The sequence below is a fragment of the Ranitomeya imitator genome, chromosome 8, assembly GCF_032444005.1.
Source record: "Ranitomeya imitator isolate aRanImi1 chromosome 8, aRanImi1.pri, whole genome shotgun sequence".
NCBI lineage: Eukaryota > Metazoa > Chordata > Amphibia > Anura > Dendrobatidae > Ranitomeya > Ranitomeya imitator.
This window is the reverse complement of record NC_091289.1, coordinates 30838975-30866493: the sequence shown is the minus strand read 5'-3', so window position 1 is coordinate 30866493 and position 27519 is coordinate 30838975. Positions and strand designations below refer to the sequence as shown.

General features: G+C 47.6%; 1 protein-coding gene across 1 annotated transcript; it reads right to left on the bottom strand.

The window, feature by feature from the left end:
* Nucleotide 1: 1 nt before the first annotated feature.
* Nucleotides 2-21921, bottom strand: ARF4 (ARF GTPase 4). Its single transcript, XM_069736674.1, has 6 exons — nt 21695-21921; nt 7334-7414; nt 6772-6881; nt 3655-3726; nt 1876-2001; nt 2-1133 (listed from the first exon to the last, which is right to left on the bottom strand). The coding sequence occupies exons 1-6, from the start codon at nt 21759-21761 to the stop codon at nt 1047-1049; spliced, it is 543 nt and encodes a 180-aa protein (XP_069592775.1). The 5' UTR covers nt 21762-21921; the 3' UTR covers nt 2-1046.
* Between the last annotated feature and the right edge of the window lie 5598 nt (nt 21922-27519).

Genomic DNA, 27519 nt, shown 5'->3' with positions numbered 1-27519 from the left:
AAACTTTTTTGTTATTTTATTAGGAATAATTTTTAGTGGGGTATGAAGAAAACGTCAATTGTTCAGAGGAATTCCAAAAACAAAAAATAATAAGTTTTGCATCATGAAGATATGTTCACCAATAAACAATAAAACATCAGCAGAACTATGATACAATGGGCAAAAGAAAAAAAAAAAAAAAAAACAGCCAAGCTGAAAGCAACAAAGAAAATAAAAATATACCCCCAAATTGAGACAATCTGCTGAGAAATAAAACAAGCCGGGGGGCTCCTTCTGCTGCGGGCGTTCTCAGCAACAACAACAACAAAAAAAAAAAGGTGTTATTGCAAACTCTCTGCAGCAAAGGCCTTTATTACCAACCCTCATTGCAAAGGCATTAGAAAGTTTAGTCTTGGCCAACACATGGTTAAAAGAAATGAAAATTGTTGTTGATTCATAGTGTTTATCTTAATCTCCGAAAAAGGTTTTTTTTTTAGCAAAAAAATTGTATTTTATTTTTTGGCATGGATGAAAAATAAATAGATAAGGAATGATGGAACGCTACGTTTTAATTCAGCAGAAAGTCTTAAGGAATGACACAGAGATGGAGCAAGGGGGACAGAAAAAAACATCAGTAAAGCAAGAATTCTGCAAAGTGTGCAATAATTAAAACAGCCCGACTTTACATAGGAGAGCTGCGAGCGACTCAGAAAGGACATGGTGTCCGTCAGGAAAGAAAGAGAGGGCATTACAAGGGGAGAAGGAGGGGAAGCAGTCAGATCTATAGCATCACAATAATCATTTCCAGGCATGTAAAGGAGAAGTAAAACCAGAAAAAAACACTTTCACATAAGGGAGAATTTATTATTTTCCGCTTTATATCTAGCCACATTGCTCTGAAGGCAATATGAAAACCCGGCAAAGTAACCGGCAACAAAAGAATCTGGAAACTGTAGAGTGTTTGCCGCCCCCCATTCCATTTCTTTATACCATTTTTCGAACTAGTTTGGATGTTACGTGCCTAGACCACTTCTATTCATTGTGTCCTCTGCTGAACGCCGACTGCCTTAACGCTTGGAGAGCTCGTTTGATAGCCAGTCCAGTCCTTCATACAGACCGGTCCCCTGAGTTGCGCATGTCGCTTGCACGTACCACTAAAAGATGAGAGAAAGAGATTAAGTCGCAAACGTTTCCATACTTAGAAGCATTCAAAATCAAATCTAAATGTATTTTTGACTTTTCCCGACATAGTAGATATATGGACATCCAACATCAGATGTTCAAGAACAGCGCAGGCTACATATGAAAGAAGACTTAGAGGGGTATATCCATCTTTAATATCCTATCCCAATATGTAGTAGGTGTATTATTATATATCTCCAATTAAAAATGTAGTATCGTTCTGATTGTCTACAGCTCTTTCCTCATGAGCAGGCACTGCAGGACCTTAGGCATCCATGGTTATGACCACTAAAAACTAGGTAACTGTCATATCAGTGGTTGTGACCATGGATATTTAAGGTCCTGAATGCCTGCACATGACAAAAGAGACAGGCAATCAGAAAAACCATACTACATTTTTAATTAAAAGGTATTTGCTAATATTGATATTATTACACCTAGTACATATAGGGATAGGATCTTGGAGACGGGAATAAGTCCATCGAGTTCAACCTATAACCTAACATGTTGACCCAGAGGAAGTTGAAACCCCCCATAAGGAAGATTATGCTTTCAGGATCGTGGGGGGTTCCAGAGGAAGGAGCCGCAGTGATCATACATTTATCCCGTGTCCTTTGGCTATACATACCCCCATAACCACTAAGGAAGAATACATTTGTAGATTAAGGACGCCATATAGAACACTGATAATGAGGATGCTGATGATGTACTCACAGTCCTGTTGCGTAGACACTGAAGCGTCAGCTTATCGGTCATCTCGCTGATGGCCATAGCATTGGGCAAATCTTGTTTGTTGGCGAACACCAGCAGCACGGCATCCCGCAGCTCATCCTCTTGGAGCTGAAAACAAATGCAGCCATATGTTAGGGACCTTATTTACATGGAGTAGGGACCGCGATACAGCAGATATATTTCTGACTGCACAGGATCGCCCTAGAAGACGCCCACACTGAAGCAGAATATCTTGTACCAGCTATCCACAATGCCATCTGCTGTAGTAATGCTGCTCCAAGAAGCCAGATCTTACGACCTGCAAGTAGTTACTACAATGGGCAAGCTAATAACATTATGGACCTTCTCATAGAACTGCTGTGCCATTCCTCTGTTGTTCCTCCTGGAAATGAATGAATGAGCTGACCACTTGGCGCTGACATTTCTCATCAATCGGAGGTTTTCTACACAAGTATGACACTTAAGGAATGAACAGTTTTGGGTTGCTGGGAGCTATAGCTTGAGTTTATCATAGTGCTCCTTTTTAAACTTTGGCATGTACAAAAATAAAAGCAAAACTAAAAAAAATTAAAAATTGTTATGCCGCTTACTGATCGGATTGATTAGATAGGGCGTTTCTGAATGCGGCCATACCAAATGCGTATTTTTTTTATATATTGTTTTACTTCAAAATGGGTCGATTTGAAAAATAGTTTTTCCTACAATTTCCTCCTTTGGAGACTGGAAGCTGAGATCATCTCATCACTTGTGCTACACAAGCAGGGATTCGGTCCTGCTACGTGTAGGCAAGATCATCTATGAAAGTCAGCCATGGGTCAGCGTTCATAGGAAATCTGCACAGACGAGCAGGGTGGGGTGGGGGTCTTCTGCAGACCCCTGGTTGTTGTGCCATCACATTTAGATTGTGAGCCCCAATGGGGACAGTGATGATCTGTAAAGCACTGTGGAACATGATGGAGCTATATAAGAAATGTATAATAAATACATTTGTGCGATGATGGATGTTAGTGACGAGCTTCCTGTAACCTTGTGTTAAATGATGCTGTCAGATTGACGGCGGCATTTATCATGTAATCACCCGCGGCTGTTAGAGGCGAATCAAATCAGCTGTCATGTGCCAGAAAAGATGCGGGCTCAGCACAAGAGCCTGCACCAAATGCCAGGACACGACTTATGATCTACCTATACGTCACAGGTAATGAAGGGTGTTAAAGCCAGAAGCCCACAGTGCAGGAGTGTGGATGACAGACACACCCACCTGCAACCACCAATCGGTGCACGCTGAGGCGTTACACCTGCAAACTCGTCTGCTCATTGGCCCCTGAAGGTGGGCGTGTCTGGGTGTGATCGCATGTAAGCCGCCAACAACCCTCCCAAGAGGAGCGTCCATAGCCTGACACATTACCAATGAGGCCAGTTATAGGGCGGCACGGTGGCGCAGTGGTTAGCACTGCAGCCTTGCAGCGCTGGGGTCCTGGGTTCTAATCCCACCCAGGACAACATCTGCAAAGAGTTTGTATGTTCTCCCAGTGTTTGCGTGGGTTTCCTCCGGGCACTCCGGTTTCCTCCCACATTCTAAAGACATACTGATAGGGATTTTAGATTGTGAGCCCTATCGGGGACAGTGATGATAATGTGTGCAAAACTGTAAAGCGCTGCGGAATATGTTAGCGCTATATAAAAATAAAGATTATTATTATTATTATTTATACAGAAAGAAAAGTGAATGAATATTTTAACCTCCTCCTCTTAGGCTCTTACCATCTTCTGTAACTCCTCTGCGGCTTCCTGGATTCGCTCTCTGTCATTACTGTCTACAACAAAAATGAGACCCTAGAAAACAAAAAGCAGAACTAACAATGAGCACCATGCTAACTCAAAATAAATAACATTTATTTTGCAGCTGCACCTCCACCGTGACATGTCAGTGCAGAGGAAATCAAAACGTCATGCATCCGCCAAGAGTCACCATAACCTGCTGCCACTGAATGCATCATAGAAGGTCCATCGCGCAGTAACATCTACAATGGGTTATACATGAGCAGATTGCAGCTCCGCGTCACATCCTAATTAATGTGACCTCACGCTGGGCGAAAAGACAGGTCTGCCAGTACCTGGGAGCTCACTGCATGGCTGCAGAGCACTTCACATCACACGCTGCTCGTACATACTAAGCTCTCACCACAGAGGATCATTTATTAATGCTGTGTATGCTGCTTTGATTAAGAATTTGCTTTAAATATCCCCGTTTGAGCCTCGTGTCCTTTGGATCATTACAAGTTTCCATTTAACAAGTAGCTTGTTAAATACAGGTGCATTCACACACTGTGGTCAAGTCCACTTTTTCTGCTTTTCGTTCTGGTTTTAGAGATGATCTGCCCGAAAGTGTGTGCACATACCCGATCATTTCATAAAGCCGACACCATATGCATATACCGTATATACTTAAGTATGAGCCAGAGATTGTCAGCCTTTTTTTGGGGCTGAAAGTCCCCCTCTCGGCTTATACTCGAGTCATACCCAGGGGTCGGCAGGGGAGGGGGAGCTGTCTAATTATACTCAACTGCTCCTGGCGCGGTCCCTGCACGTCTTTTCCCCGGCGCTGACAGCTTCTTCCTGTACTGAGCGGTCACATGGTACCGCTCATTACAGTAATATGCGGCTCCACCTCCCATAGGGGTGGAGCCGCATATTCATTACTGTAATGAGCGTTAACGGTGACCGCTCAGTACAGGAAGAAGCTGCCGACACCTGGGAACCAGGTGAGTATAAAGGGAAGGGGAGCACAGCGCTGTACGATATTTACCTGCTCCTCTTTCCGGCGCAGCTCCGTCTTCATCTGCAGTGACGCTCAGGTCAGAGGGCGCCGTGATGTGGTTAGTGCGCCCTCTGCCTGAACGTCAGCACAGGAGACGCTGAAGATGGAGTGTCGGAGGCCTGAGCGACGGAGAGGTGAGTATATGATTTTTTTTATTTCTTTTTATCGCAGCAACAGCAAATGGGGCAAGTGTCTGTATGGAGGATCTTCTGGGGCCATAACGTTTGTGCAGCACTATATGGGGCAAGTGTCTGTATGGGGCCCATTACGTTTGTGCAGCGCTATATATGGGGCAAATATCTTTATGGAGCATCTTATGGGGCATCTTATGGGGCAATAATCAACATTTGTGCAGCATTATATTAGGCAAATGTGTCTATGGAGCATCTTATGGGGCCATTATTAACCTTAATGCAGGATTATATGGGGCATATTTTAATATGGAGCATCTTATGGGGCCATTATAAACTTTCTGGAGCATTATATGGGGCTCCTGATTCAATATGGATATTCAAAAACACTTACCCTACTGATGTCTCAATTCATTTTACTTTTATTGGCATCTATTTTTACTTTTCACATTTACTGGTAGCTGATGCATTTCCCACCCTAGGCTTATACTCGAGTCATTAAGTTTTCCCAGTTTTTTTCTGGCAAAATTAGGGGGGTTGGCTTATACTCGAGTATATACGGTACATTTCGGGTGAATTTTGTGCACATTTTCTGCTGAGTAACCAAAATCCGCATGCAGATTTTGTTGCAGATTTCATCCTACACATTGCACAGGGCGAGTCCACCATGAAAACCAACAGGAATAAATTACATGTTACAGATTTAAAAATCACAGTAAGTGACTAGCAGTTTTCTAAAAATACCATCTCTTTAAAGGGAACCTGTCACCCCGAAAATCGCGGGTGAGGTAAGCCCACCGGCATATCTACAGCATTCTGTAATGCTGTAGATAAGCCCCCGATGTTACCTGAAAGAGGAGAAAAAGACATTAGATTATACTCACCCAGGGGCGGTCCCGCTGCTGGTCAGGTCGGATGGGTGTCTCTGGTCCGCTCCGGCGCCTCCCATCTTCATTCCAAGACGTCCTCTTCTGATCTTCAGCCACGGCTCCGGCGCAGGCGTACTTTGCTCTGCCCTGTTGAGGGCAGAGGATAGTACTGCAGTGCGCAGGCGCCGGAAAGGTCAGAGGCCCGGCGCCCTGCAGTACTATCCTCTGCCCTCAACAGGGCAGAGCAAAGTACGCCTGCGCCGGAGCTGAAGATCAGAAGAGGACGTCTTGGAATGAAGATGGGAGGCGCTCAGGCGCCGCAGCAGACCGGAGACGCCCGTTTGACCTGACCAGCAGCAGGACCACCCCTGGGTGAGTATAATATAACGTCTTTTTCTCCTCTTTCAGGTAACATCGGGGGCTTATCTACAGCATTACAGAATGCTGTAGATAAGCCCCTGATGCCGGTGGGCTTACCTCACCCGCGAATTTTGGGGTGACAGGTTCCCTTTAAGAATATATTTTGCTGAGTATTTTTGACAACGACCCTGATGTTTGTGGTCGGCTTTCAACACAAAAGCTGCAAATGGTATAAAATACACACAACACTACTCATCTCCATTCCAGCAATGATGCCAGCATGTGATCGTGGTGATGTACCGTACTGCTGGCATCACTGCTTGGCTCTGAGCCATGATACCAGGCAGTACAGCAGATGACCACTGAGGTTGAAGCAGTTTTTTTTTTTTTTTCCCTTCTTTATTAACGAAGTGATGCTCACCCACCAGAAAGCAGATGTTAACCCGTGGTCAGCTCTATACATAAAGACAAGATGTCACAGCTCCACTAGCAGCAGTTCAGCTGCAGCTTGTTATTGACAGGTGGAACGGTGACGTCTTGTCTTCCTGTGTCAGCACAGATCACACAGCAGCCTGCACTGGATCCAGATAGACATCACTTGGCTTGATATTTTTACAGCTCGTTTTTTCCCCACAGTTGACCCTTTTTAATGTTTTGTAACTTCAGAAGCCAAGAGGCCAGTACTGAGCGCACGCCTCACCTGTGTGTTCTGGAAATAATGCCTCCAGAGGGGTCGGATTTTGTCCTGGCCGCCGACATCCCAGACGGTGAAACAGATGTTTTTGTATTCTACAGTTTCCACATTAAAACCTTAAAAAAATAAATATATAATTAGCTTAAAGCATAAAAACCAGAGCCTGTAACTCCAAATTATCGCACCATCCCCCGACATCATGCGGGAGCTCAGTAACCTAGCGCGGCAGACATCACAGCATGTGCAAGGAGGTATTGCAGAGGGAAGGCTTATTTAGGAATATCTGCACTTACAAGGGATGCACCAAAAATGTAAGTATCAATATAATAGGGGACAGGTTGCTGAGTAGATATACATTACATTTTGCTGGTTTGCATACCGCCTATAGTAGAATTCAGAGCTGCATCCAAAATTCTGCTACTTATCAGAAACCGTCAAAAAAAAGCTTATTGACAGGTGCACTCAGAGGTTATCTACAGACCGCTTTTTCACAATGCTCACTGCTAGAGCTCTGAAGATACTGAGCCAGCAAGGACCACTGACATTTCAGCTCTAGAAATGGACTCACCGATGGTGGGGATGGTTGTGACGATCTCTCCCAATTTCAGCTTGTACAGGATTGTTGTTTTACCGGCAGCATCAAGACCAACTAAAAAGAAGAACACCTACATTAATCCATCAGACGTAAACCTCCTCCCGCTATAAAATTATATAGTTACAGTGTGAGGAGACACAAGGGGGCAGATAATAAAGTGTGAACTAGAGCAGGAGGCGCAGAGCCCGGAGCGGAGGAACAATATATATATTTTTTTACAATTTAACCCATTTATGACAGAGGCAACCTCTAGATTCATCACCGGTATCGCATTCCACTGATCAGAATTACTCCAGTTCACCATTTCACCTTTACAGGGAATTTAAGATGATAACTGTGTATAAATTCAGAATATTAAACCCCCTGGTGCATCTACAGCGGTAATTGTTTCACCAATAGACAGACTTTATATAGCCAAAATGTATCTTTTGAGTAAGTATAAGCATGACTACATTGTAATTACTGGTAAAATAATGTGTGGCAAGATAAATGCAATTTTTTTTACCTGGTGTAAATGCCGCAGTTCTCCCAAATCCGGCGTAGTTTTTATCTTCTTCCTGCGCCTCTCCGTTCCCAAGATATGGCCGACTCTTTACTGTATGCAAATCTAGTCTTGTTAGTGAAAGGGGCGTGGCACTACACTGTTCTCTGTGGGCGTTGTCAGGAGTGCCACGCCCCCTCTGATAAAATGACAAATTTACATACAGGGAAGACTGGTTCATATCTGGGGAATGAATCAGTGCAGGAACAAAAGAAAGACAAAGTCGGATTCAGGAGAACATGGGCATTTACACCAGGAAACAAAAATTACACATTTATGGCAAGTGACGGGTCCCCTTTAAAATGGCAAAAACTTTCTAGGATAGTTCAACCATGGGTGGACAGTCATAGGTTTCTACCATATTTATTAAAGCAATTGTTCACAGATATAAAGCTGGCCATGCAAGTAGATATATTCTTTTCCCTAATATAGTTTTTACATTTATTTAAAGGGGTAAGTAATAAAAACCAAACCCCAGTAGTACAGGACTGAAACCAGCCTGACATGGACTGCTGGAGGCTCTGGAGTCATGACTTTTAGGCTATGTGCACACGTTCAGGATCTCTTGCAGAAAATTCCTGAGAATTACGGACATTTTCTGCAAGAAATCCGCAAGAAAACCGCATGCGTTTTTGCCGCGGTTTTTTCCAGACACTTCCCAATGCATTTTGGAGTGGGAAATCCGCAAAAAAAACCCAAAAAGATAGAGCATGCCCGGATTTTGTGCGGTATGCGTTTTTTTTGCGGAAAAAAAACGCACCATGTGCACAAAACATGCGGAATTCATTCTAAATGATGGGATGCTTATTGTATGCGGTTTTTTTTGCGGTTTTATAGCGTTTTTATGGGGGAAAAACGCGAAAAAACCGCAACGTGTGAACACAGCCTTACAGGAGGGTGCACAGATCTACATAAGGGTGCCCATAATTTGGATAGTAGGGGAAAAAAAAAAACTGCAAAGACTGTTGGCGATTATAACCGATGTGGCGGCTCAGGATGGAGGATTGGATGCCCTTGGTTGACCGGAGTAAATACACAACGAATCAATGATAATGACAGCGTAAATGTCAACAGTATAAGGTTACTCATCTCGTTAACACTAGAGCAAACAATCCATTGTACCGCGACCAGTGCCAAGAATGACGTGCGCGATAGAATCGATCTTGATCATTGGGACAGAATAATGTCCTCAGTCCCACAGATGCCCACAGATTGGACAGTTGTACCCGTTACACCTGGTGTATAAAATAGGAGCGAGAGCAGATGATGTATGCACAAGATGAGGGATGGGTCCAGCTGATATATTACAAGACGCATTTATTAATTTGGCTAGAGGAAGAAGCATACAAAAAAGGAAAACTGCACAAACACAAGATATGGGGAGGATGGAGAGCCCATCATGGTGCGTCCGTTTGGTCATTACTAGGTGCTACATCTGGGTAAAGGCCTCACTTTTTAATAGGGTATAAGTTGGAATATTAAATATATAACCACCTAAGTTACGGTACACAGGAGTAATACGGGTCTTCCGGAAACAGGTGAGCACATGACGAAACGATAAGAGGGCAGCAGTCTGCTCCCACGTTACTATGGACATGTTCATAGTCTTTGTATTAATAGTGTGACAACTAATATACGGTATGTGTAATTACCTTTAGATAATATTGCAGCCTCTTAATTTTTATACCAATAATTCTTAATCTGTATCAGAGGGTGGGAGTAGGGGATTTGTGTTAATGTTTTCGTATTCGGTAAAATTCAATAAAAATATCTGAAAAAATAAAAAATGATGAGCGGTCCAAAAATAAAAAAACAAACAAAATATTGGTCAGAATCAATTAGTCACGTCTGATCATTCATTGAAGAACGGCGCTTTGCAGTTATTAAAGGGGCAGATGTTGCACCCGGGGATGGCAAGAAGAGCAACGTGTCATCACTATCCCAATACTGAGAAGTAATAGTAATAATTAGCTGGGTTCCCATTGCGTTATGGGACCGCGCTTAACGGACAGCGTTGCACGGCGAAATTAACGCCGTGCAACGCGTCCGTTAACGCGCCCATTGAAGGCAATGGGAACGCGCTACACTAGCGCGTGCCATGTTCGGCACGCGCTAGCGACGCGCTGGTGATTCCTGGCGCGCCGTGGACGCTGCTTGCAGCGTCCGCGGCGCGCCCGCGGTCCGTTCCCCGCTCTCGCAGATCGGGGTTCTGCGAGAGCGGGGACTTTACCGCGACCCCGAACCGCGGCCCCATAGAAAACATTGCGCTAGCGCAATCCGCTAGCGCTATACGGATTGCACTAACGCAATGTGACCCTAGTCGGACCTATACGGAATGAATGGAGAGGTGGGCTGCATCATTGTGAGTCCCAATCTTTATAGGGGGTTACAGAAGTTGTTACTCCACCAATCAGAAAGTCAACACCTCTCTCAAGGGGTACATTGTGTTGGGAATGCCCGGTCACTGTCACTAGGTGGTCTGGGGGGGTGGAGCACCCAACAGTGACATCCCCAGGAGTCTATGGGAGATCACACCATGCCTGGCTCCCATTAATCGCACCTCCCCAGCGTGTTCAGTCCAAGAATAGGTGTGTGGCTGGGACGTCCCTGGAGCTTTGTAGTGAAGGTTGTTGGAGCGTTTCCTGCTGCTTCTCCTGGAGACAGCTCAGCTGTGTAATAGGGCACCTTCACTCTGCCCCCTCTGACGGACGCCCTCCAAATATTATTGTCCATTGTAATGCTCTATTAGATTAGAGGTCGCAGTGAGACCGATTCCCAGCAAATCTCAATACTCTTGTGTTTCTGCAGTTGCCAGCGGCAGGTCCTTCAGACAACTCGTACATCTAGTTGCAAAGCTTTTGTCATTTACATACATACATACTGACCGACCAAGAGTCAGGCACTAACAGTCCGATGCTAAGGCTACGTTCACACTAGCGTTATGCTAGTGTGCGTCGGGTGACGCAGCGGCGACGCACGCGTCATACGCCCCTATATTTAACATGGGGGACGCATGCGTTTGTTTGTTGCGTTGTGAGACGCATGCGTCTTTTTTGCCGCAAGCGTCGGACCAAGAAAACGCAACAAGTTCGATTTTTGGAAAAAAACGACGCATGCGTCGCAAAACGCAGCGTTTTTGCGTGCGTTTTGCTGCGTTGTGTCGCCGACGCAGCGGCGCACAACGCTGGTGGGAACGTAGCCTAACAAGCAGCACACGCTGCAAGCCACAGTAAACGCACGGTCAATCACCGGTGTCATCACCTGCAGCAGCAATGCCACCTGTTACCACACCACGGGCAACGCAGTCACACGAGGGTTCACACAGATGAGAACAGGAGCAATGCCACCTGTTACTACACCACGGGCAACGCAGTCACACGGGGGTTCACCCAGCACCCAGATGAGAGCAGGAGCAATGGCACCAGTTACTACAGGCAACGCAGTCACACGGGGGTTCACCCAGCATGCAGACGAGCGCAGGAGCAATGCCACCTGTTACTACAGGCAACGCAGTCACACGGGGGTTCACCCAGCACGCAGACGAGCACAGGAGCAATGCCACCTGTTACTACAGGCAACGCAGTCACACGGGGGTTCACCCAGCACGCAGACGAGCACAGGAGCAATGCCACCTGTTACTACAGGCAACGCAGTCACACGGGGGTTCACCCAGCATGCAGACGAGCGCAGCAGCAATGCCACCTGTTACTACAGGCAACGCAGTCACACGGGGGTTCACCCAGCACGCAGACAAGCGCAGCAGCAATGCCACCTGTTACTACAGGCAACGCAGTCACACAAGGGTTCACCCAGCATGCAGACGAGCACAGGAGCAATGCCACCTGTTACTACAGGCAACGCAGTCACACGGGGGTTCACCCAGCACGCAGACGAGCACAGGAGCAATGCCACCTGTTACTACAGGCAAAGCAGTCACACGAGGGTTCACCCAGCACGCAGACGAGCACAGCAGCAATGCCACCTGTTACCACACCACGGGCAACGCAGTCACACGAGGGTTCACACAGACGAGCACAGGAGCAATGCCACCTGTTACTACAGGCAACGCAGTCACACGGGGGTTCACCCAGCACGCAGACGAGCGCAGGAGCAATGCCACCTGTTACTACAGGCAACGCAGTCACACGAGGGTTCACCCAGCATGCAGACGAGCGCAGGAGCAATGCCACCTGTTACTACAGGCAACGCAGTCACACGAGGGTTCACCCAGCACGCAGACGAGCGCAGCAGCAATGCCACCAGTTACTACAGGCAACGCAGTCACACGAGGGTTCACCCAGCATGCAGACGAGCGCAGCAGCAATGCCACCAGTTACTACAGGCAACGCAGTCACACGAGGGTTCACCCAGCATGCAGACGAGCGCAGCAGCAATGCCACCTGTTACCACACCACGGGCAACGCAGTCACACGAGGGTTCACACAGATGAGCAAAGGAGCAATGCCACCTGTTACTACAGGCAACGCAGTCACACGAGGGTTCACCCAGCACGCAGAGCAGACGAGCGCAGCAGCAATGCCACCTGTTACCACGGGTAGAGCAGTCACACGAGGGTTCACCCAGCACGCAGACGAGTGCAGCAGCAATGCCACCTATTACCACGGGTAGAGCAGTCACACGGGGGTTCACCCAGCACGCAGACGAGTGCAGCAGCAATGCCACCTGTTACCACGGGTAGAGCAGTCACACGGGGGTTCACCCAGCACGCAGACGAGCACAGGAGCAATGCCACCTGTTACTACAGGCAACGCAGTCACACGGGGGTTCACCCAGCATGCAGACGAGCGCAGCAGCAATGCCACCTGTTACTACAGGCAACGCAGTCACACGGGGGTTCACCCAGCACGCAGACAAGCGCAGCAGCAATGCCACCTGTTACTACAGGCAACGCAGTCACACGGGGGTTCACCCAGCATGCAGACGAGCACAGGAGCAATGCCACCTGTTACTACAGGCAACGCAGTCACACAAGGGTTCACCCAGCATGCAGACGAGCACAGGAGCAATGCCACCTGTTACTACAGGCAACGCTGTCACACGGGGGTTCACCCAGCACGCAGACGAGCGCAGCAGCAATGCCACCAGTTACTACAGGCAACGCAGTCACACGAGGGTTCACCCAGCACGCAGACGAGCGCAGCAGCAATGCCACCAGTTACTACAGGCAACGCAGTCACACGAGGGTTCACCCAGCATGCAGACGAGCGCAGCAGCAATGCCACCAGTTACTACAGGCAACGCAGTCACACGAGGGTTCACCCAGCATGCAGACGAGCGCAGCAGCAATGCCACCAGTTACTACAGGCAAAGCAGTCACACGAGGGTTCACCCAGCACGCAGACGAGCACAGCAGCAATGCCACCTGTTACCACACCACGGGCAACGCAGTCACACGAGGGTTCACACAGACGAGCACAGGAGCAATGCCACCTGTTACTACAGGCAACGCAGTCACACGGGGGTTCACCCAGCATGCAGACGAGCGCAGGAGCAATGCCACCTGTTACTACAGGCAACGCAGTCACACGAGGGTTCACCCAGCACGCAGACGAGCGCAGCAGCAATGCCACCAGTTACTACAGGCAACGCAGTCACACGAGGGTTCACCCAGCATGCAGACGAGCGCAGCAGCAATGCCACCAGTTACTACAGGCAACGCAGTCACACGAGGGTTCACCCAGCATGCAGACGAGCGCAGCAGCAATGCCACCAGTTACTACAGGCAACGCAGTCACACGAGGGTTCACCCAGCATGCAGACGAGCGCAGCAGCAATGCCACCAGTTACTACAGGCAACGCAGTCACACGAGGGTTCACCCAGCATGCAGACGAGCGCAGCAGCAATGCCACCAGTTACTACAGGCAACGCAGTCACACGAGGGTTCACCCAGCACGCAGACGAGCACAGCAGCAATGCCACCTGTTACCACACCACGGGCAACGCAGTCACACGAGGGTTCACCCAGCACGCAGAGCAGACGAGCGCAGCAGCAATGCCACCTGTTACCACGGGTAGAGCAGTCACACGAGGGTTCACACAGATGAGCAAAGGAGCAATGCCACCTGTTACTACAGGCAACGCAGTCACACGAGGGTTCACCCAGCATGCAGACGAGCGCAGCAGCAATGCCACCAGTTACTACAGGCAACGCAGTCACACGAGGGTTCACCCAGCATGCAGACGAGCGCAGCAGCAATGCCACCAGTTACTACAGGCAACGCAGTCACACGAGGGTTCACCCAGCATGCAGACGAGCGCAGCAGCAATGCCACCAGTTACTACAGGCAACGCAGTCACACGAGGGTTCACCCAGCATGCAGACGAGCGCAGCAGCAATGCCACCAGTTACTACAGGCAACGCAGTCACACGAGGGTTCACCCAGCACGCAGACGAGCACAGCAGCAATGCCACCTGTTACCACACCACGGGCAACGCAGTCACACGAGGGTTCACCCAGCACGCAGAGCAGACGAGCGCAGCAGCAATGCCACCTGTTACCACGGGTAGAGCAGTCACACGAGGGTTCACACAGATGAGCAAAGGAGCAATGCCACCTGTTACTACAGGCAACGCAGTCACACGAGGGTTCACCCAGCACGCAGAGCAGACGAGCGCAGCAGCAATGCCACCTGTTACCACGGGTAGAGCAGTCACACGAGGGTTCACCCAGCACGCAGACGAGTGCAGCAGCAATGCCACCTGTTACCACGGGTAGAGCAGTCACACGAGGGTTCACCCAGCACGCAGACGAGCACAGGAGCAATGCAGGTAGGCTGGTAGACTGCACACCGCAGGGCCTGCATCCATCAGTCCTTCACATTCCTCAGATACCAGCGATTAGTGGTGCAGTGCCAAGCCTGTCTGCAGTATGGGGGCACACCAACCAGCTCCGAAGGGAACTACTGATTGGACACATGGTCTGATTTTTTTTTTTCCTCTCAGGATTAGAACAATCTGAGGATTATTAAAAAGGGCATAATGATATAATATGGCATCATCCATAATGGTGGGGGTCCTTTAACAGGGACCCTGACCAACAGGAGATGACTGTGGCACAAGCGCTGATTCACCGATTTCCACTGCTACTTCCTGCAGTGTCGCACCAAAGCACTAAAGTGAACAGAAAACTTGAAGAGGATCAGTCAGCAGTTTTCACAATACGAACTGCCTTCATTAAGATTGGTTTTTTTTTTGGTTTTTTTTTCACTTGATGATGATGGTGTACTTATTGTGACAACAAAAATATCCATGTCAGAATGGCTGGAGACTCATTTTGGAAATTTTAAATTCAATCTCAGCACGACCTAGATTCCTCAGTGCACCTCCTCCCCGCTGTTAAGATCTCACACTGCTCAGAACAAGCTGCAGCAGTCAGTCAGGCAGGGTAGGTGGAAACTGAATACACTGAATAATGAGCTTCTCGCCACCCTTTTTCGTGTATGCAGAGGATGTGCCAACAGCAATAGTGTGAATTGTATACAAGGATGTGATCATTCACACTAAACCATCATAATTACAACATGTGTCGGTAACCATTGCCCAATGCCTTTCCATACCATAGATCTTATCTGCCATACTGTGTCAGCGCTCAGTCCTTCCTCCAGAGATTACCGTCGCCCAGACTGCTGCAGCGCCGCTTGTCTCCCCCGCTCCACAGACAACCGACAGGCATATTCTATAAAGACGGATTACACCGCATCCCCGGCTATATGCATTACTAATCCGCCATTGATCCACACGTGAGCTGATAGGATCAGTCATTAGCTGACGTATTACGACACAAAAGGAACCGATCTGATGGGAAAAGCCTCCTTGTTCCTCCTGACTCCATGATAAACTACTGCTGTGCTTTAAAGAGGGGGGTGAGAAAGATTGGACATGCTGAAATCAGACATGTGTGATCACAGAAAAAAATATATATAATCTCTTATTTAGGACATATTAAGTTCCATAGATTGGAGAAATTTTTACATTAACTGATGTAGCCTTAGGGCTTGTTCACAGTTAATGCTTCACCTGTGTTTTTTGAGGAAAGAATGCTTTTACGGTAGCAGCAAAATGAACGTGCGTTCTAAAATCTCATTTACACATAGCATTGTTCAAAAAAAAAAGTTTAAGGGGGGGGGGGGGGGAGGGGGAATCAGCGTGTATTTTTTTTTCCACCTCATTGAGGCCGAGTAAGAAAAAAACTGAATTACAAAAAAAGGTGCAAGTGAACAAACTCTTAAAGGGTTCTACTCTGCTTCTTAGTTCTGCATTGACAGGTGCCTTAAATTGTTGATTGACCGCCATATTCTCCCTTTTCGCCCCCAACACACGATTATTCCCTTTCCGAACACTAAAGAAAAAAATAAATAAATAATTGAAAAGGATGAAAACGTACGAAAAACAAGATGGTAATTAACACTGCAGAGCTGCGGTTTCCAGAACATTTTTTTTTTTAACTTAAGGATTAAAATTACTTATTGACTAATGGATTAAATTAATAAAGTAAAAATAAAAAAATAAAAATTCTAGACTGGGAGAACTGTATATACCCCCATGGATTAATAAAAAAAATAAGAAATATTAAAGAGGAGCTGGAATATATTTGTGCCGCCTCTGCTCACCCCATTGTTGGCCTCCTTCCACATCACAAAGGACTCCCGGAACAGGAAGAGAGGATTGCATAATGGTGAATGGAGACAATAAGGAAACCTCAAACTACAGCTCAGTCACTGGCAGAGCGCACACCCGGATCTGCTGGACCACATTCCTGGATAACGCACACCCGGATCTGCTGGATCACATTCCTGGATAACGCACACCCGGATCTGCTGGATCACATTGCTGGATAACAAAGGGGGTCAGAAGGGAATCTGCAGCCTGGAGTGAAAGTGATGTGGACAAGTCAGCGGGTGGGAGATCCTATAGTGACACCTGGGATTAGAAGAGTCCCACCACTGTTCTTCCAGAGGGTATCGTACTTGTGACCCCACGTCATCCTCTACAGACGGCTACCAGGGGACATGCTGCACCCACAGACCTCATCACTAGTGCTGACCCTTTTATAAGCCTCGTAGGAGACCGATTTGGGGCATCATCAATATAGAGATGAGCGATTTTTGTTGTGGGAGATGACGGGAGCCTTCTATGTATAAAGTATTAATGAGAAGAAAAAAAAACACAACATACAAATATGCTCTATCCTGGAAGAAAAACTCTTGCTAGTACTGCCTGGAAAAGGTAACCATCACATAAAGACCCCTGTGGTGGCTCTGCAAAAAAATGTAACACTTGTCGCCCCTCACGTTAGTGAGTTACCCTTTAATCAAATTTTTACTGCAAGAACCTATAAAAAAAAAAAAGCAGCAAAAGCTTCCTAGTTGTTAGAAGAGGGTATATATCTGCCAGCAGAAAAACACTAGCTGCCCATGTAGTCCGATGCCAGGAGTGCCCAAATTTACTCTGCTTGCTCAAAACTACCCACATTGTTCCCACAGGGGACGTCCAAGACTTGGATACTGGGGCAAACACTTCGGATGAGTCACCATCATCAGACGCCCCACGGATCAACCGTCCCTGGAACACTAAAGCGCCATGCAGTGTATAGTGGCCATTCCAGGGTACTGCAGCTCAGCTCACATTGAATTGAACGAGAGCAGAGCCGCACTACCCAAGAACGGCCACTAAACAGGGTGCAGAGCTGTGGTAGTCCTGTACTTACGGCGGCCACGAGACCTAGTAATTGCTGATCATTGGAAAGCCTGACTCGCACCAATCTGAAATCCCCTGGCTAGTCATCAATATCTGTGTCCTGGACAAAAGGCATTTCACACAAAAAAATGCTGGGGAACCGACATGTTTGGGCCCCGGGCATTTTCCTATATTCTAAGGGTAATTTTTTTCTCCTATTAGACTCCCTATAGAGTTAGCAGCTGCCCATGAGGGATAACGCTGACTTCGGTAATCTTACTATGTATCGGTGAATCATCCAATGGTCTGCAGATAAGTCTCATTTATGGCCAGAGGAAGATATTTGCTGATTTGACCCCTTTAAAAGCAGGTGGTCTGAAGGCACGTTCTCTATTACTTGTGCCACCAGGACAATCAGACCTGACTAGTATGTAGCCATTTATATATTTCTACAGTATCCGCATTGATGACCAATCTAAACAAGAATTTGGGAAATGCTGATCTAGGAAAGCTACAGATGTAGTAGACATTTGTAGACTTTTCCCCACTACCTTTCCTCGGCTTCCAATTTGCTGCAGCTCCGAGCTCCAGTCCTCCCCCCAAATGACGTGCATCTGCTCTCCAAGGTGGTCTGCATTTTCTACGCACACACTCCTGACATGCAATGCTAGACTGGTCTACGTGTTATCCCTGGTGATGAGGGGTGGTACCGCATCGTGACCGATCGGGTATATGCAAGGCACGCCTAAGAGTCACCTGGGGCCCACCAGGATCACAAACGCTGTACGTAATGTTACAGGGCAATATTGCAGCATTTAAATAATAATAATTTTTATTTATATAGCGCCAACATATTCCGCAGCGCTTTACAAATTATAGAGGGGACTTGTACAGACAATAGACATTACAGCATAACAGAAATACAGTTCAAGATAGATACCAGGAGGAATGAGGGCCCTGCTCGCAAGCTTAAAGACTATGAGGAAAAGGGGAGACACGAGAGGTGGACGGTAACAATTGCTTTAGTTATTCGGACCGGCCATAGTGTAAGGCTCGGGTGTTCATGTAAAGCTGCATGAACCAGTTATCTGCCTAAGTATGTAGCAGTACAGACACAGAGGGCTATTAACTGCATAATGTGAATGAGAACATGATGCGAGGAACCGTTTTTTTTTATTTTTTAAATAGGCCACACAGGGATCGTTAGGTTAATGCATTGAGGCGGTAGGCCAGTCTGAACAAATGAGTTTTTAGGGCACGCTTAAAACTGTGGGGATTGGGGATTAATCGTATTAACCTAGGTAGTGCATTCCAAAGAATCGGCGCAGCACGTGTAAAGTCTTGGAGACGGGAGTGGGAGGTTCTGATTATTGAGGATGCTAACCTCAGGTCATTAGCAGAGCGGAGGGCACGGGTAGGGTGGTAGACTGATACCAGGGAGGAGATGTAGGGTGGTGCTGAGCCATGGAGTGCTTTGTGGATGAGGGTAGTAGTTTTGTACTGGATTCTGGAGTGGATGGGTAACCAGTGTAATGACTGGCACAGGGTAGAGGCATCGGTGTAACGGTTGGTGAGGAATATGATCCTGGCAGCAGCATTCAGGACAGATTGGAGCGGGGAAAGTTTGGTAAGAGGGAGGCCGATTAGTGGAGAGTTACAATAGTCCAGACGAGAATTAATAAGTGAAACAGTCAGAGTTTTTGCAGAGTCAAAAGTAAGAAAAGGGCGAATTCTAGAAATGTTTTTGAGATGCAGATAAGAAGAGCGAGCCAGTGATCGGATGTGGGGGGTGAATGAAAGGTCAGAATCAAGGATGACCCCAAGGCAGAGGGCATGTTGCTGTGGAGTAATGGTGGAACCGCACACGGAGATGGCAATGTCAGGCAAAGGTAGGTTAGTAGAGGGAGAGAACATGAGGAATTCAGTTTTTGACAGGTTTAGTTTCAGATAGAGGGAGGACATGATGTTAGAGACTGCGGTAAGACAATCACTGGTGTTTTCTAATAAGGCAGGCGTGATATCAGAAGAAGTGTATAATTGGGTGTCGTCAGCATAGAGATGGTACTGGAAACCAAATCTACTGATTGTTTGTCCAATAGGGGCAGTATACAAAGAGAAGAGGAGGGGGCCTAGGACTGATCCTTGAGGACCCCCAACAGTAAGGGGAAGGTGAGAGGAGGAGGAACCAGCAAAACATACAGTGAAGGATCGGTCAAAAGCATCACTCTGAAAAAAGCGCTACCACTTCCATTTATATTGGGGATACAATACATTGCGCTTTTAAAGGTTTTGTTGGGGGTCGAGAAGACGAGATTTCCCAGGGGGTCAGCTACAAAAAAAAAAAAGTAGTATTCACCTACCAGCACAGGCCGCTCATTGGTCTGCAATGTCTCTGTTCCATCACCAGTGATTGCCTGCAGTGGTCAGCCTATTTGAGCAGTGGATGGTTTTCAGGATGCCGCACTGGTCAAGTCACCTGCAGTCAATCACGGGCCGCAGCGGTCCTGCTGGTGGTGTGACATCACTTCCTGCGAGACACTGATCACACGGCTGCCTGCACTAGATGCAGATGTGTGCCAATAGGCAGGAAACACTTATAGCTCCAAGCCCCTGGGGAACTTTTCTCTTTATCTGTAAAACCCCTTTAATTTTCTTACAGATTGCTGTATTCTTGCTCTGTTCCTCCAGAGATCCACTTATTCTGGGGAAGGGGGGAACCAGAACTTAGACCCTGGGAAAATCTGATGCCAGCGCTGAAGACAGTAACAGACACTGGGGGAAGCGGTGGAGACTCAGTCATGGACCTGGGGACGGCAAGTAAAGCTTTATAAAAAACCCAGGGAGAACCTGAAAACCCCTTTAAGTCCTGGACACCACCTTTAACAATGCAGGAATAAAGTAATCCTTTAAAAAACACTTAGCAGCACAATTCTGTAAGGCATGGACAAAACAAATGGAGCTATGCCTAAAACCTTTTCCCTGGAGCGTTTATCACAGATTAAAGGGGCGGTCGACAGCAGTGCAATACTTGTCTTAACCTTGTAAAAGTGATGGGATGAGAGAAGGTGGCTGGTCAGCTTCTGACAAGAGCCCCCCAGGACCAGCGCAGAAGCCATATAGACACCTGGCCAGGGCCCCCGGGAACCAGCGCAGAAGCCATATAGACACCTGGCCAGGGCCCCCGGGAACCAGCGCAGAAGCCATATAGACACCTGGCCAGGGCCCCCGGGAACCAGCGCAGAAGCCATATAGACACCTGGCCAGGGCCCCCCAGGAACCAGTGCAGAAGCCATATAGACACCTGGCCAGGGCCCCCAGGAACCAGCGCAGAAGCCATATAGACACCTGGCCAGGGCCCCCAGGAACCAGTGCAGAAGCCATATAGACACCTGGCCGGGGCCCCCCCAGGGACCAGCTAAGAAGCCATATACACACCTGTCCGGGGCCCCCCAGGAACCAGCGCAGAAGCCATATAGACACCTGGCCAGGGCCCCCAGGAACCAGCGCAGAAGCCATATAGACACCTGGCCAGGGCCCCCAGGAACCAGTGCAGAAGCCATATAGACACCTGGCCGGGGCCCCCCCAGGGACCAGCTAAGAAGCCATATACACACCTGTCCGGGGCCCCCCAGGAACCAGCGCAGAAGCCATATAGACACCTGGTCAGGGACCAGCACAGATTATATATATATATATATATATATATTTTACACACACGCACAGACCTGGCCGGGGCCCCCTTAGCTGTGACTAGAGACGCCCCCCAGATGCTGGCCCCGGCCCCCCCCCCCAGATGCTGGCCCCGGCCCCGGCCCCCCCCCCAGATGCTGGCCCCGGCCCCCCCCCCAGATGCTGGCCCCGGCCCCCCCCCCCCCCCCCCAGATGCTGGCCCCGGCCCCCCCCAGATGCTGGCCCCGGCCCCCCCCAGATGCTGGCCCCGGCCCCCCGCCACACACCGCTCTGTCAGGCCTCCAGTCCCGTCCTCACCGCTCCCCACTGTGGCCCTTGTGCTCCGCTCTGTGCCAGGAGGGCCCCTCAGCGCTGACCTCGCTGCCCACACCGGCCTCTCCCCGGCTGTCACAGGCCCGCACTCACCCATCAGGATTCGCATCTGCTTCTTGCCGAAGAGCCGGGAAAAGAGCGAGGAGATGGTGAGGCCCATGGTCGGTGCTCGGCGGCCGCTGTGCTGCGCTCTGTTACCCGGCGGATACTCGTCTCTCTGCCACGTCACGCTCAGCCCCGGCAGCGCTTCCAACGCGGTCCAAATGACGTCACGAACGCCACATCCCGAACTGCACCGGAAGTGGGGGAAGGGAGCAGGCGCGGTCTTAGCCACATGACCTGAGGGCGTGGTTTAGACAGAAGGGAGCGGTTACGAAGAAACGTGTGAGGGGGCGGGGCTTATAAATGTTCCACCACGCCGCTTCCAGCAAGTCACTTTCCAACCCGGCAGATCCACGGATGGCCGCTGCGCATGCGTCAGTTAGACACCTGCACGGATGGGTTAACTCACTGAGCATGTGCAAGGCCGCCACAGCGTCACGTGACACTCTTACGTTACAGAATGGGGTCACCGAGTGCTGAGGGGCAGAAAAGTCCCCAATGCCTGACTGACCCCATAACTGCAGAGTCCAGACCCCCTCGGGCGCTATACTCCAGGCTTGTAGCTGTTACAAACGCAACACATGCAGCCGCGGGGACTCGAGCATATTATTCGAGCACGTTGAAGACACTCTGTTAGCACCCGAGCATGCTCAGATAACACCTTATCCCAGCAATTTCGCTCATTCACAAATAACCCCAGCAGGAGCAGCTCCATGCAGCCATACATCACCAAGCACAACGCCGAGCAAACCACGCGCGGCCGCACAGACCGCAGCCGACATTTTTGGGACACACTAGAGCGGAGCTTGTGGCCCCGGCCGCTCCCCACCATCAGTGTGTGACCTCACTCTTCGGGATGACGGTGTAGTGTGGACGGGACACCATAGTTCTGTCATCTTAATGGCGCACCCTGTAGAATAAACCTGGGCGGACAGATCAGGCGTTTCCACTTCATGAGGCCATTTTGCTCATCTTTACTTTTCGGCCTTATTTCCTGGAGATCCTGGGATCTGTCGGCAGCCGTCACACCGTGGACTGTTCAGCAGGTTCTCGAGTGGAGACCAATGCTGTCATCGCCACAATCACGTCCTCCTGCCGAGACTGACGATTATTGCTAAATCAAAAGGGAAAGGGCCGCGGAAGTGTGAGGAAACGCTATCCATTCCATAATGGTTGGCTATAGGGGTGACGGACTGTACTACTGCATATAACCCACAAAACACAACACGACAGTTATAGTCTTCAAAAACAACACTTAATCAGTGTCTTGGGATTTATACGCCTTTTATATATGCTTAATAGGAAACTCGAGGGGATTTGATGGCGAAGTCTAGAATTCTCATTTGCTAACCAGATTACATAGGGCTGCAAGTAGCATTTCTCGCTCCAGAGGACCCGTTCTGTCCAGCGAAACAAAAAATTGATTTGTATGGGCACCGTGTAAAGTTTTATTTTAGTCAGTGGTGGCGGCGCAGTGAAACTGATAACTTATTGGCAGTGGAGACCTTTAATGGTGAGTTCACAAGCAGGGACCAGTTGCCCGTGGCTAAAATTCTAGCCAGTTTCTGCATGAGTTTGTTTCACAAACATGGCTCCATCAGGGACTGTATGGGGTTTGTTTCACAACAGTTGCTCCATCAGGGGTGCGTGGAGATTGTTTTACAAATATTGCTCCATCAGAGGGTGCGTGGAGTTTGTTTCACAAACGATGCTCCATCAGGGGCTGTGTGGGGTTTGTTTCACAACAGTTGCTCCATTAGGGGTGCGTGGAGTTTGTTTCACAAACATTGCTCCATCAGGGTCTGCGTGGAGTTTGTTTCACAAACGATGCTCCATCAGGGGCTGCGTGGGGTTTGTTTCACAAACGATGCTCCATCAGGGGCTGCGTGGGGTTTGTTTCACAAACGATGCTCCATCAGGGGCTGTGTGGGGTTTGTTTCACAACAGTTGCTCCATTAGGGGTGCGTGGAGTTTGTTTCACAAACATTGCTCCATCAGGGTCTGCGTGGGGTTTGTTTCACAAACGATGCTCCATCAGGGGCTGCGTGGGGTTTGTTTCACAAACGATGCTCCATCAGGGGCTGCGTGGGGTTTGTTTCACAAACGATGCTCCATCAGGGGCTGCGTGGGGTTTGTTTCACAAACGATGCTCCATCAGGGGCTGCGTGGGGTTTGTTTCACAAACGATGCTCCATCAGGGGCTGCGTGGGGTTTGTTTCACAAACGATGCTCCATCAGGGGCTGCGTGGGGTTTGTTTCACAACAGTTGCTCCATTAGGGGTGCGTGGAGTTTGTTTCACAAACATTGCTCCATCAGGGTCTGCGTGGAGTTTGTTTCACAAACGATGCTCCATCAGGGGCTGCGTGGGGTTTGTTTCACAAACGATGCTCCATCAGGGGCTGCGTGGGGTTTGTTTCACAAACGATGCTCCATCAGGGGCTGCGTGGGGTTTGTTTCACAAACGATGCTCCATCAGGGGCTGCGTGGGGTTTGTTTCACAAATGATGCTCCATCAGGGGCTGCGTGGGGTTTGTTTCACAAACGATGCTCCATCAGGGGCTGCGTGGGGTTTGTTTCACAAACGATGCTCCATCAGGGGCTGCGTGGGGTTTGTTTCACAAACGATGCTCCATCAGGGGCTGCGTGGGGTTTGTTTCACAAACGATGCTCCATCAGGGGCTGCGTGGGGTTTGTTTCACAAACGATGCTCCATCAGGGGCTGCGTGGGGTTTGTTTCACAACAGTTGCTCCATTAGGGGTGCGTGGAGTTTGTTTCACAAACATTGCTCCATCAGGGTCTGCGTGGAGTTTGTTTCACAAACGATGCTCCATCAGGGGCTGCGTGGGGTTTGTTTCACAAACGATGCTCCATCAGGGGCTGCGTGGGGTTTGTTTCACAAACGATGCTCCATCAGGGGCTGCGTGGGGTTTGTTTCACAAACGATGCTCCATCAGGGGCTGCGTGGGGTTTGTTTCACAAACGATGCTCCACCAGGGGTGCGTGGAGCTATGAGTGCACTGAAAAGATCACAACTCAACACATCAGTAAATATAAAGGGACGTCTTTATTTAGTTTTAGAAAAATACACCTTGTTTAATGCAGGGCCAGGATATTGTCAGTGCACGTAACATGCTCATCGATTACCATACAGTGTTTAGCAGACAGAAAACTTCTTTGTTATATAAAAAAAAAAAAAAAAGTGTTGCTACAAACTATTTATACCCAGACCACCAATGGAGGCCTCCCCTCCCCCCAAATAATATACACATAATAATAATGCACTAGGAATGAGGACATTCAGTTTTAATGATAAGTTAAATAAAATATACCATTTGTTAGGAAAGTTTTGCTGAAAGCAGCAGATTGCATACAAATCGTCAGAGCATAAAATACAAAAGTACTTCGAAAATGTAACAACTCATAATTGTGCTAAGGCATCACCGAGAGCCACGAAGATCGGTCGGAAGGAATAACTGGAAATAGTCACGGGAGAAAAGTTCACCAGCTACTTTGTCAGAGTTACTGTCACTTTAAAAAAAAATTAAAAAAATTGACACATCATAGTATCACTTCTGCCCTTTTCTTTAAGTGGGATTCGCAGCACCCAGATTCCCAGCAATCAAAACTTCAGAGTTATATCAAATATTCTCTAAAAAATAATAATAAAAAAAAACCTTAAAAATTAATCTGCCAGCAGGTTCTTACTATGTATAAATTCTTACTGATGAAATAAGTGACAAGTTCTGATAAAGCCATGAAATGTATGTAAAGTCATGGAAAAAAAAAAACACAGTGACACCTACAGGTCATGAGATGGTACTACATGGAAACTGGCAGAACTGTCCTAGTTTTGTTCATAACATTATAAATATTGTTCGATCCTTTTTTGTATAAATCGGCAAAAATTAATATACAAAAAATAAAATGAATCATCAAGAAGAAGTTTTATTAGTAACGTACAGAAGACGAATCTGCTTGTGAAAGATTTTCAGAATTAAAAAAAAACAATCCTAAAATTTAAAAGGAAACTTTGAAATAAAACTTTGACAACCTTTTGATATGTGCGTAATCTGGGTGGATACGGTTTATCTCCCTGCGATTGACATCCCACCAATCTACCATTTATCATGTCTGCATTATATAAAAAGCTAAATGTTATTATGGAATACCCCTTTAAATCTTTCATCGCTTATGGATAGTTGGATTAGTTGATGGCTGGTAATGAGAGTTGCCAAAAACCATGGCACCCCAGCTGGTAAAAGGGCAAAGTAGTAGTCAATGTTCAGAGACATTGGTAGTTGGGGCTGAAAAAGAATCAGTCAGCAGGTTTTTACTATGTAATCCGATGTAGGGACAGAGATCCTGATTCCAGTGATGTATCACTTAGTTCAATGGATGCAGCAATTGTGATAGAATCCCTGTTTTCTCTGCTGTAGATTTGGCAGAGCTCAGAATGCTGAGCTGTGTCTAGCCCCGCCCACACCACTGATTGGCAGCTTTCTGTCAATATAGTGTATACAGAACGGCCAATCAGTGCTGGGGTGTGGTTGGACCAGGAGGCACGAGACACCTAGTCCGGTAATGATAATCTCCTGCTGATAAAACACTGATTGTATTGAAAAACAGCAAATCATAACTTAGTAATTGACATCAATGGAATCAGGGTCTCTGCCCCTACATTATGCAGTGCTAAGATTACATAGCGAACACCTGATGGCAGACACCATTTAAAGGCTATTGCTGAAAAAAATAAGATTTATAGGACCCCGATTCAAAGTTAGAACATTATTTAGGATGACCATTTATAAAGTGATCTACCATTTTACTGCTGCAGTTTTTTTTTAAGTCTCTTATGCAAATAACGTACGGCCATCTCTGATCCACGTTGTCATTTCTCAGCGTTCGAGATAGCAGCCAGAGAGGGGGAGGGGGAAATCATTTACAGTCTTAGGGAGACCAGAGAAAACAGGCTGCAGCATAGGAGGAAAGCATATGAAGAGGAAATGAGTGCAGGATAGAAGCTGTGCTTCTATATAAGCAATAAAGACAGCAGCTCCCTGGCTAACATCCAGCCTGTATTACTGAGAGAGACACTCCCACTCAAATGAAAACTGGATCTCGCTGTAAACTGCTTATCAAAGGGTCTGGAAATGAATGAAAGAATGGAAACTTAGAGGTATTTTATTAACCAAATGATATCCACTATGGCCATAGCATTTAAGAAGCAGATCCCCACTTAGTAAACTATGGTTCAGTACAATTGCTTGAGGTCCAGGTACCGCGACCATAATAAAACCCACATTACTGCTGTCTGAAAACAGCCATAAATTAGTTCCCAAATTTAAAAGAAGTCACAAAATTCTATGGTGGTAATATTTTATTTCACCTGTGGGGTAAAGCAATAGTTTTTCCCATATTAGAAATTAGGAAACTGTGAATATTGCTCCTATTAAGTGTTTCAATGCTAAATATATTGTACTGTCTGTGTAATTTGGGCCACAAGGTCCCCTGTACAGTCAGAGTAACTAAACTTTTTCTTCAATTATCTTCTAAGAACTGCAAAACTAAGATTGTTGGTACTGTACTTCATTACCTTATTCTGCTTCCTTCTTTCCCAAACACTATGCTGCTGTGCTGTCCCAAAGATCAGTTCATGCTCCTTTACAAACTGCATTCAACTGCTGCTCAGAAAAGATCGATGCACTATATTCAAACAATCCAAGAACAGGAATACCCTGTCTAAGTCTAGAGGTTTGAAAAAGAAAAAAAGACTCAAGACAGGGGAATTACCATACACATACTATATGAAGATAT

What these genes read in the sequence shown, in the direction of transcription:
- ARF4 (XM_069736674.1), bottom strand. Translation starts at nt 21,761, where the DNA reads ATGGGCCTCACCATCTCCTCGCTCTTTTCCCGGCTCTTCGGCAAGAAG. An exon ending in GCAGATGCGAATCCTGATGG is followed by an intron (nt 7,415 to 21,694) that starts GTGAGTGCGGGC and finishes TCTTCTTTTTAG; the next exon opens with TTGGTCTTGATGCTGCCGGT. An exon ending in ATTATTTCCAGAACACACAG is followed by an intron (nt 3,727 to 6,771) that starts GTGAGGCGTGCG and finishes TTTGTTTTCTAG; the next exon opens with GGTCTCATTTTTGTTGTAGA.